Source organism: Typopeltis vanoorti, chromosome 6, assembly GCF_054136105.1.
Source record: "Typopeltis vanoorti isolate ZY-2024b chromosome 6, IOZ_Tvanoo_1.0, whole genome shotgun sequence".
In the NCBI taxonomy this organism is placed as follows: domain Eukaryota; kingdom Metazoa; phylum Arthropoda; class Arachnida; order Uropygi; family Thelyphonidae; genus Typopeltis; species Typopeltis vanoorti.
In genome coordinates this window covers 88,455,125-88,467,196 of record NC_143554.1, presented here as the reverse complement: position 1 = coordinate 88,467,196, position 12,072 = coordinate 88,455,125, and the positions used below count along the sequence as shown (strand labels likewise).

The window sequence follows — 12,072 nt, the reverse complement described above, 5'->3', positions numbered from 1 at the left end:
CTTTCCTTCATAATGTGATCCATATAGATAATGAATAACAGAGGAGATAATGTACATCCTTGTCTCACACCAGATTTAACATTAAACCATCTTCCTGTACTTCCTTTAATTCTAACTGCTGACTTACAACTCAATAAAGACTAAGTATTGCTTGATATAATGCCCCACTGACACCATATATAACTGTAGCGTTTTTTGAATAGCTCCTCTTTTGGCAGCTTGTCATATTCCTTTTCCAGATCTACAAAACTTAAATACAAATCTTTGTTATATTCACATGATTTCTTAACTATTTGTTGTAAAGTGAAGATCTGATCCTGACAGCCTCTATTTGGCATGAATCCAGCTTGTTCTTCACCAAGCTTTTCTTCCACAATTCTTCTCAACCGTTTCTCAAATATACTTGCATAGATTTTGCCAGGAACACTCAGTAGGGTAATACCTCTGTAATTCTCACATTCAGTTTTATTTCCCTTTTTATATATGGGTACTATCAGAGCTCTACTCCAATCATTGGGAATTCGTCCCTCTGTCCAGGCTTTCTGAACTATGCAGTGCAGCCACTGTAAGACTTTTATACCACCATACTTCAGCATTTCTGGTCGAATATCATCTACTCCTGCTGCCTTTTCACATTTCAGGATTTTGATGGCTTTTCTGCTTCAAGTATGGATATGCGTTCCTGCCCTCATGTCTGTTGAGTGTTTTTTTACCACTGTGCTATCACTGCTTGTTTCATTTAGCAATTTTTCAAAGTAATTACTCCATTCTTCAAGGATATCTTTTTCTTCCGTTTTCATGTCGCCTTTATTATCTCTAACCCCTTTTACAGCACTGTTTCCTCCATTTCTAAGCTTCTTCTACAACCTCCAGAATATCTTACCACCTTCTTGATATTTATTTTCTATGTTCTTGCCAAATTCTTCCCATGATTTTTGTTTAGCTAGTTTTACATAGTGTTTCGCTTTCTTACATTTGTCTCTGTATTCTCTAAGAGCAAAAGCTGACTTATTTGCCAGGAACTTTTGATATGCTTTTTTCTTTTCCTTCAATGCCTGTTTAACTTCCTGTGTCCACCATAGAGTTCTGATTTTTCTATCCTTACAGACAACCTCACCACATGCGTCTCTGGCTGAATCAATCAGGGTTTTGTTCAAGTCTTGCCACTGAATTTCCAAGGTTTGGTTCCTGTTCTCAAACTCTTTCATTTTTCTTCAATAATCTTTGTGTATTTTAGTCTACAGTTCACATCTGAGAGCTGCTCAACTTTCATTCGCTTTAAAACTTTCTTACATGTTATTCTTTTCAATATGAAATTCAATTTTATCCCTCTCAAGACTAAATAGTGATCACTTCCAATTTCAAATCCTCTCTACACTCTGGTGTCCTGCACCAGAGAGAAAACGTCGCTATCAACAATAACAAATTCAACGAGACTTTTCTTATTCTTTGCCTCTTCATAGTATGTGGAATTGAAATTAAAAATGTGTGTAGCACAGGCAGTAGCAATAAATGTCCTCTGACTGGAAAGATGTGGGTTCAATTTTCTAAGTGGAATGTTCCGATAACTTGAAAAACAGATAGTCCATAGAACATGCACAATGGCAAACATAGTAGACTATGTAGATAGAATTAATTTTCCTATCATACCATAAATTAGGTTTATGGAAAACCAAGTATAATAAGACAGGTCATATGGCTTAATGCAGAGGATATTTTTTCTGTTTTTATATAACAGCATTTTTTAAAAATTCTTCTGTGGTGCTCTCTCCTCCATTTCTAAGTTTTTTTGTGTTTTTTTTTCAGTGTAATTGTAATTCTCTTCCTGAACATTTTGCCAATATTCTTTCTAAAATTTTCCATACCTTCAGGTGGCTATCTCTATAGCACAGCTGGAAGAATATATTATATAATCGTTTGAAAACACTTGATAAATTCTACTGTCTAGATAAAAAAGAACTTGCTTAGTTTTCTTGCTATCTTATTATACTGATTTACCAATGTAAAAAAGATAGAATTTATTAACTCACATTTCTTCCTCGTCAAGATTAGGGAGAAGAGAAACTAGTTGACCACATACAAAACATGAGTCACCAGACACAATTTTTAGCATGTGTTTATTTATTCAGCCACAGCTGATTAAATAGGAAAAAACACTATTAGAGTTCAAGGGAAACAATGGTTAGTTTTTGTAGTTCAAACAAAGGGTTGCATGTGAACAGTTAATCATGATTATTTCCCAAAACTCTGAGACAGGCATGCAATCAGAATGTTCAGATGGTTTTCTTCATTTCACAAGTTTCAAGGAACAGAATCAAATTTAAATCAAATGGAGTTAAGAATCTTGGTTTCATTACAAAGAAAATGTTGTCTAGTATTAATAGTGGACAACCCAAGCCTAGACTTATCTGATTCTAGGAATTTTAATACAATCCTGATGTTCTTAGATTCTAATCTCAGCAGAATGACCTATTTGTTCATTATTTAAATTAAGGGGGATATTAAATCCCACACTGTTTTAAAACCGAATAAGAAACTGAAAGATTGGAATCAGAGAGTTTCATGCCGAACATAGTATAATAAACTATAAAAATAGCGGCGATTACTAGCGTGAGCTAATGCAAGTAGTTCTGGTATGTAGTACAAACTCGCAGCAAAGGTGGTAAAGTTCTGATCGCTATTCTTAGTATTTTCCATAATGTAAAAATACTAAGTAAATGTGTATGGAAAATAATAAGAATAGCAATCAGAACTTTACCACCTTTGCTGCGAGTTGCCAGAGTTTGTGCTACGTACTAGGACTACTTGCATTAGCTCACACTAGTAATCGCCGCTACTTTTATAGTTTATTATACTATTCGGCATGAAACTCTGATTCCAATATTTGAGTTTCTTATTTGGTTTTAAAACAATGTGGGATTTAATATCCCCTTAATTTAAATAATGTTTATATCACCGAAATGAAGCCTATTGGCTCTTTATATTTAAGTAACTATTTGTTCATGTTTAATAGACTGGTGGTAGAGTTTTCAAACTGCTTTGAAGTAATGCATAGATTATACTTGTAAAGACCCCTAGTGTTCTGATGTTTGTTTAAAGTAGAGTATGCAAACTTTTTATAGAAAACTGTATCTGGTTGAGAGATATCGATAATTTTCTAGATGGCATCTGGTTATATCCAAGATAGAACCAAGATGCCATCTTTCTATTTTATTTAATTCTTCTGACCAACTAACAAATGCATTTAATACCTTAAACTCAAAACCAAATAAATGAACATAATCTGGAATGCCAAATAAATCAAGAAATCAGATACTGGTTTGAACTGGGGCGATATGTCAATGACAACACTAGACTATTACCAAAACTGCAGTGTCTAAAACAGTACAAACATAAGTGAGAGTGCTTGGGGGTTCCTTTGGATTAACTGGATGATATTTTCAGAATTTTATTATTTTATCAATTTCCTGAGTGTCCAAATATATTTATTTATCAAAAACTTTATCCTATATCTCTATTTTAAAAGATGCAGGAATGTCCATCATTTATTCAAATCCAAATATTATTCAATACTTACTTATCTGGATGAATAAGAGATCTAATGGCCTGAGCAGCTTTTAATCGCTGTTTTACATCCAAATAACTGGAAGGCTCATCAAACATAAAACTGAAAGATTAAAATTATACAAAACATTTCATTTTGTAACTTTTATGCAGTCACTTAATTGTGTTAAATTTGAGAAGTTATATTAATATAAATTAATGTAATTTCTACCGAAATTTATACATGAATATCATATGTAAATTAAGTGCTGAAGAATATTAATATAGAACATCTACTATACAGGAATATGTAAATATTGTGATTATTCTGGAGGTAATTTTTTTAAATAAAATTTCTTCAAATATTATTTTAAAAAAATTAATTCATTTTAAATAAAATGAATATATATATACTTAAGATATATATATATATTCATTTTATTTTTGTTTGTTCCCAACAATGAAATGTATTCATAGGAATGCAATACAGATTAATTGAACATGAAGGTCAAAAGATGAACTACAAATCACATGGGAATCATCATTTCTATTTCATTTCCTGCCTTAATTATTTCTTTTGTTTCTTGAGCATGCTGAGTGAAAAAGAGCTCCCTACAGTTAAATCATTATAACATTACCAGTAAATAAAAGGTTTAAGATATGACTTCTTTCCATATATGAATTTGCAGACCTTTTTATTCTGGAACATGGTATTAGTCATTACTAATAACATGTTCAGAATAAAGATGTGCACAAATTTACACAGAGAGAGAAGACACAAGAAATAAGAAAAGTCTATAGAAAGGGGGATGGAAAATCCCTTTATGTTTTTAATAGCTGGGTACGAAACTCGGATCGAAATCCATCGATAATCCATAGAGTTTCATGCCGAAAAAAAAACTATCGACAGGCCCAAGTATAAATGATCACTTGGATAGTACAACACCAGGGCAACTCCATGCAAAGGTGGAGCAAGCTCCTTCACTAACTTTAACATTCTTTCATAATGTAAAACCCAGCTCCTAAGAGATATATATATATATATATATATATTGTTTTACATTATGAGAAGAGGTCACCACCCAGACCGGTTTCAGCCTTTTTTGAGGTCTCATCAGTGAGTAAGTAGACCTGGAATATCAAGAACTTACATACCTCTACTATCGAATTGCCGAAGTGGTGTACTCCCATATTTAATGTTAACATTAAATTTTCCATCCCCATTTCTATTAACATGTTCGCCGGTAAAATAGCCTTTCGGCTTATTAAATAAGAAAAGTCTATATTATTGTTGATATAACTTCACACTGGTTCAGAAAACAAGAGTATAAGGTAATAGTGTCCATTAATTTTTTACATAAGATCTACTTCTCCAATAAATATTCATTTACAACTGAATTTGTTTACTTAAAGGATTATTTATTGACTTTTACTAAAATTTACTACATTCAGCTTTGAAATAATGCTGGATTTAATATCCACTTTACTTATATACAGGGTGTTCGGGATAAATTTGACATATTTATAATTAATTATATTTTTCCGTAAGTTACATGTATTAACACACACTTCTCTTCATTTAAAAGTTTGGACCCTTCTTCATTCATATACAAGATGTCAGAAAGGATGGATAGCTGGAACCCACCTGAATCATGGAAGAGAATAACTTGTATCATGATGATTCGTGCCCGCCATCAAAATAAGGATATTACGACTGCTGCCCAATGCTCCCTGAATACAGTAAAAACAATCAGGCATGAACTAGAGACTTGCAATGGTGACTACGAGGATGTAGCAAGAAGAAAGATCCCTAGCAGACGATCTGATTGCGTTCGTACAGCAGAATTCCTCGCAAATCTGCAGGAACAGGTGTTGAAGAACCCTGGCATTGGAATTCGGGCTTTGTTCGTGGAGTTGCTAACTGTAGTCAAGCCCTGGATAACAAGGGTAGCCAATGGTAGGCCGTATGTATGGCAGCAGGATTCGGCCCCTTGCCACACCTCTGGGAAAAGTCAAAAATGGTTGTCTGAAAATTTCTACGACTTCACCAGTCCAAATGTTTGGCCTCCAAACTCCCCAGACCTTAATCCCATGGATTATTTTGTATGGGGCGCAGTTGAAAAAGACACCAATCGCACTTCCAGTAATACAAAAGCCCAGTTAATGGATAAAATTAAAACAGTTTTTGCAGCCCTTCCCAGGGAGACTGTAGCATCAGCTTGTTCGAGGTTCCGAAGTAGAATTGAAGCTGTGATCGATGCTAATGGTGGTTATTTTGAGTAAATCTTGTTGATAGTATTGTAATTAACTCTGCCTGTAATGTTTTTTTGTCAATTCATTAAATTTAATAGATACAAAGAAGATTTTCTTTTTCCTTACGAAACTGTCAAATTTATCCCGAACACCCTGTATATACTTATTGGTTTATTTATTTTTACTTAAAATTTTTAATTGTTTACCTGAGCATCATTCTAAATAAGAACCAAAATGATGAGCGGGACTGCTAAGAAATTTAAGAAGCCAAATAACCTTTAAATAAACACTTTTTTTTTTTCACAATATTCAGATGTCTAGGGTATGTCAGACTTCTTTAATAACCTAGGTAACAACAATGCTTTTATGAGCATACTGTTAATAATAATCAAAACTATTATTTCAAACTTCCTGGAGTCTTGAAATTTCCATTGCTTGTTCGACACTGCACTGAGTCTCCATCTGTTTTGTAATTTGGTGTGTAATTACTCAGAATCTTTTGTAAACATCAGTCCAAGTGTTCACCTGTCAAAGTGGTTTAGTCCTCTGTCTTAATTACATTCATTTGCAAAAATGCTACTTTGCACCAATATGTTGAACCAAAGCAGGCACATAAATTTTCTGCACATTTCCTGAAATTGCCATATTTGTCTTTTGGCAAATATTTCCAAAAATTATCTTCTGATGCTCTTGCTTTAACAAAAACATTTTGTAAGGTTATTTCTGCCTCAAGTTTGAGAATGTCCATATGAAAGATAGTTAAAAGATTTTCTGCAGTTGTTTCAACTTTTATGTTAGAATCAAATAGAAAACTCATAAATGAAACTACTTTATGAACTTTTTTTTCTTAATCTTGGAAATGATTATTAAAATAAGGTTTCTAATTTCCTTGATGTATTTAATTCTGTCAAACTTGGCATTAGAACTTTTTTTCATTTGTGCCATCATATTTGGAAAAGAAGACAAGTTATATCTTCAAGTTTGGACACAAACGAATTTAGTTTTTACTCAAAAGCATTTACAAAAATTATTATGTGATATTTGTTTTATCCTGCAGTTCCAAATTTAATTAATTTAGTTTGGCTATAACATCTGTCAAAAATGCTAAATCTAAAAAAACATATATTACATTCCATCTGCTTATAATCATCATCCTTTCTGAAAGAAATTGCTTAATATCACAAGTTAAATGCCTAAAATTGCTAACGGAATTGGCCTTGACTTTAACCATGATATCAGTATGCATAAGCAATTCAAAATGCCCTCTGTTATCATTTTCCTTGAATTGAATTTGCAATCTTGAAAGCTATATCTATAATGTCTTTCACGTTTAATATTTTAGCACACAAAAACCTTTTGATGTATTATATAATGATTACATAAAAATTTTAAAAATCTGTTGTTCTTACATAGTGCAATAAAACTATAGTGACAACCTATTGTAGCAGCTATGAAGCTGCCAATTCACCAGTAGTTATTGATATGAGCTTATAAACAAGTAAATGAATTACCTTATTAATAAGTTTATAAAACTGCTAAATAAATCTTCATCTCTTAGAATTATCGTAAATAATTCTTTCTTAACAGCAGTCTTCAAAAACCATTCAAATAAAAATCATTTGGGATAATCAACTATATCAGTAGATTCATCCAAATGAATTGAAAATGCTTGATCATTCCTTGATGTCTTAATTTCGCAAGCAATAATTGCTCTTTTAAATTAGAAGTTATTTCATCCAATGCACTGCAAGATAACTGCATGTCACCGATGGCAGAAACTATTTTTGTTAAGAAAAACATTGAATCAGCTGCATTTAAAAATGCTTTTTTGAAAATCGCACCATCGCTAAATGGTTTCTTATTTTTAATAACATGACATATTCAGAAGAATGCAACTGTAGTCACCTTTGATCTCCATAATTCTTTTTTTTTTTTTTTTTTTCAGTTCTTTAAGTTTAGCCTTCTGTAAATCATTATTTTGTGAATAACTAATTTCAGGTTGCCAAGTACTGTTTTAAAGTGTTGTTCCAGGTTTCCTTTCCTTGGTAAATGCAACACTATAAATTAAATAACATTTGTGTTTTATCATAACAAAAAAAAATCATTATTTTAAGAAAATAGAAATTTATTCACATAACTAACCTACACTGTACTTTGCCAATAAGCACATGGAAAACAAAAGTTATCAAGTGTTTGTGTTACCATTATGACTCCTAACTAGTGCACCTTGTCTTTTTTATAAACATTGAATAGTGGGAGTGGAATAGGATTGCATACAACACATCATATTATATGGGAATGCGAGTTATGATTTCACATCAAGTGGAGTCGTTCAAGCAAAATGACTAAGAATGGATGTACTTTTGGTAATGTTATTAGAATTCAAGTGAAATCTTGCTTTGAATTCTACCACATAAATTTTAACAAAGTGATTGCTGTCAATTATCAACAATTAAGAGGAATATGTGAATATATTCTTATGCAGGAAAATTTTAAAAAAGAATATTTCAGAAAGTTCCCAATCAATTTTCTTGCAATATGGTCCATTCATTTTGTCATCTGATCAGCCATTACATTTCAATGTATCAAAGTGCTGATAATTATATCAAATTACATGAACTCATCATATGATTTAAATCAATTTACACATTTCTGAATAATTAATATTGTCTACTGCAATCTAATTCTTTTTGATATCTTCCTTTTAAATATGGCCCTGCCACAGAAACCATCTATTCACCCACCTAATTTCCCCAAGAAATCTCACATCTATTGTCTCCAGTCTTGATCAAGCATTTTATTTCTAATCACTCATTTCTGTAATTTAAAAATGGTCACAGCACTGTTAACTTGATATTCTGGCTGATTTCTCTCTTGCTTCATGTGAATTTATTCAACTGGCTTTCAGAAATGTCAGTCTTTCTTTTTCTGTTATTAATTTTCATATGTAATTTGCCCACTTCAATAAAAATTATAACTGAGTAACCTGTTCAATAGTTCATTAGCAAGAATGTAGTTTTGTGTTCCCTTACTTTTATAGTTTTTAATTTTTCACTGCTGACCATTAACTTTTTCACAGCAATGATTTATTTGCTAAAGATACTTGAAGAACTGTAGATTTAGTAAAGAGGATAATGTAATCTGTATAGAGTAAAGAACTAAGATTAATATAGCCAACTCTTGCAGCAAATATTATAGAAAACTCACTCAGCATAAAAACTAATGAAAAAGCCCAACTATAGTACCTTAACATCAGTACTATGCACTAAAAAAATATATCATAGTAAAAGTTCCTTTTAGATGTGCCTGATCCAGGACAATTATATTCAGTTTCTACAACAAAGTGAAGCACTTATTTTAAATAAACTTCAGATAAAAAAATGTTGGTCATCACCCTTGCTCCAGCAAACTGGAGCAGACTGCATGAAAACATCAAAATATTCAGCAAGATTATGTCAGCTTACCAAACTAGGTGGGCCTGTAAATGATCTTGAAAACAGATTTAATGATCTGAGAGCTCTTTGGCCATCCTTTGTCTTTTTTTTAAAAAATCCACTTCTAAGTGATGTGAAAGGAAATGGATGTCCCATCTCACTGTCCATCAAAATGAATATGGAGCTTCAGAAGGATGAAGGAATAAAACAATTGTAGCTCAATAAGTAGAATAGTTGTCTTCTAGTCCTAATGGTATCTCTCCTACTGTACTCAAACATTGTGCTCAAGAGCTACCTGTCTTCCAAGCACTATTTTAATACCTTAAACTACAGACATTTCTTCAATCTTCTACATTCAGCTGGTATCTATCCCAACACATGGAAGCAAGCATATATCCAATTCATATAAAAAAAAAGGGGAGGGGGAATAAAAGCCTACCATCCTACTAATGACCAACTGATATCACCTCTATCTTCAACAAAATGTAGAAAGTTGTCAACAATCAACTTCTTCACTATCTAGAATCCATGGCTGATCTCAGCCTACATCACTGACCATTGGACATGCCATGGAAAGGCTCAAAGAAACATGTGCTGCAACTCTTGAGAATTCCAGGACTTTCAGTCACATTTGGCAATGAGGCCTGTTTTGCAAACTGCCTTCCTTAGGTCTACCTGCTACAACCTGTAACTATAGTCAGCTTTCTCTCCTGTCATTCACTGCATGTCATGGTGGAAGGCACCCCTCTCTTTGAACTTTGTCACAATACAGGAGTGCCTCAGAGCTCCATTCTATCACTAACCTTCTTTCTCTTATACGAGGGTTGTTTGAAAAGTTTAGTAAATTTCCAATAGATGGCAACACAATTCGTTCATTCATACCAGTATCGGCACATATCTTTTTCATGACCCCTGGCAAAATTTTAGCCACATACGACAAGTAGTTCTTGTTTGGCAAACACTTAAAATGACTGTGTTCGCATTTTTTCATAAAAATTGGATAAACGAGTTTAGACGTGGTCGTAAGTCCATCGAAGATGAAGCAAGCTCCGGACACCTGACTGAGATCAATATAAAGGAAATGATTGACAAAATCCATGGTATCGTTATGGAAGACCGCCAAGTGAAAGTGTGTGAGATTGTAGGCATCTCAACTGAACGGGAGTATAATATCCTGCATGAAAAATAGCACACGAAAAAAGCTATGTGCTTGATTGGTACTGTGACAGTTTAGTCGCAATTCGCAGGATTTTTTACGTTGATTCGTGACTGCAGACTCAAAACAGTGGACAATGCCCAGTGAAAGAGCACTGAAAAAAGTGAAGACTGTTTTGTCAGCTGGGAAGGTGATGGCCACTGATTCCCAAGGAATTATCATTATAGACTATTTGGAAAAGGGTAAGACAATAACAGGAGTCTATTATGAGTTACGAGTCGTTGTTGGACCATTTAAAAGAAGAACTAAAGAAAAAAAAAAAACAGCCAAGGTTGGCACACAAAAAAGTGCTCTTTCACCAAGACAATGCACCATCCCACACATTGGCTGTCGCAATGGCAAAATTGCACAAATTGAGTTTCGAATTGGTTCCACATCCACCATATTGACCAGACTTGGTCCCGTGTGACTTCTTGTTCCCAAACTTAAAAATTTGCCTCAGTGGAAAAAAATTTTCTTCGAATGAGGATGTCATCAAGGCTGTCAATGACTATTTTACACAATTTGACAAATCCTACTTTTTAGATGGGGTAAAAAAATTGGAAACTCGCTGGACCAAATGTGTAGATCTTGATGGAGACTTATGTTAAGAAATAAAGGTAATTTTTTCCAAAAAAATTTGTGTTTAACTTTTTTTTTAACCAAACTTTTCAAATAACCCTCATATATAAAGGACTCACTCTCAATCACCACTAATCCTACCCACAGCTTTGCAAATGATAGGGTGTGGTATCATTTGCAAACCAGGTGATTTTCCAACATCTCATGCATCAAGATCATCTGCAACCAGTGCCTTAAACATTGATCTCCATACCATTCTTCATGTCGGGAAAGAATAAGATGGTCACCTTCAATACCACCAAAATGTGGTCCTACCTTTTCTCTCATAAAAGGGAACTCAGCTCACCTTCCCTTATGCTTAGTAATACACATATTGCCAGACAGGATCGGATCAGATCTCTCTCTCTCCTTGGACTGACCTCTCCTGGCCTGATACAAACACATCACATCAACAGCTTCCTCGACCTCTAAAAAAAACTAGGCATTCTTTTCCTCTCAGGAAGCTATTTTATACTCATCATTATCATCAAGGTTTTTCCATGCCTACTGGCACATAAGGCTGCTCTATAATGTTATGTTCATCACCTATCAAACCAATTCAGGGCTTCCAACCTCTCTTTGAATAATAGGATTTCCTAGGCCTTTTTCTTCAGCTGGTCTTTATTCACATATTTCTTTTCAGTCTTACTTTCCCTTTTTTTACTCCTCTTGACAGACACTGCATAGACCAATAAGGTAGTAGGGACACAAAATGAACACAGCAGAAATAGAACTGTGTATATGTGAAAACATGGATAACGAGTTATCTGCACTTTATTCATTCAAAGTGAGCAATATGTTTGTTGTTCTTGAGTGTTTAAATTATGCTTTGTTAGGACCAGTTTGAAATCAATAAAAAAAATAATAAATTAAGTTTTTTTTACTTTAAAATCTTTGAATGTAAATAAGTTACATTTCTGAAATGAAATCAAAATGTCTTTTATTATAGTATATTTTATTTTAGGGTTTTTTCGCTACTCACATGGATGTTTATCAGAGAATCCTACTGCTGAGTAGTCCAAAGAG

At 33.3% G+C, this 12,072-nt stretch overlaps 1 protein-coding gene across 1 annotated transcript in view; it reads right to left on the bottom strand.

The window, feature by feature from the left end:
• Positions 1-12,072, bottom strand: part of pix (ATP-binding cassette sub-family E member 1 pix) — a 164,315-nt gene that overhangs the window by 54,432 nt on the left and 97,811 nt on the right. Inside the window, exon 9 of the mRNA XM_090395004.1 lies at positions 3,578-3,667. Within this exon, the coding sequence (XP_090251130.1) occupies positions 3,578-3,667 (90 nt within the window). The remainder of the gene's footprint in view (positions 1-3,577; positions 3,668-12,072) is intronic.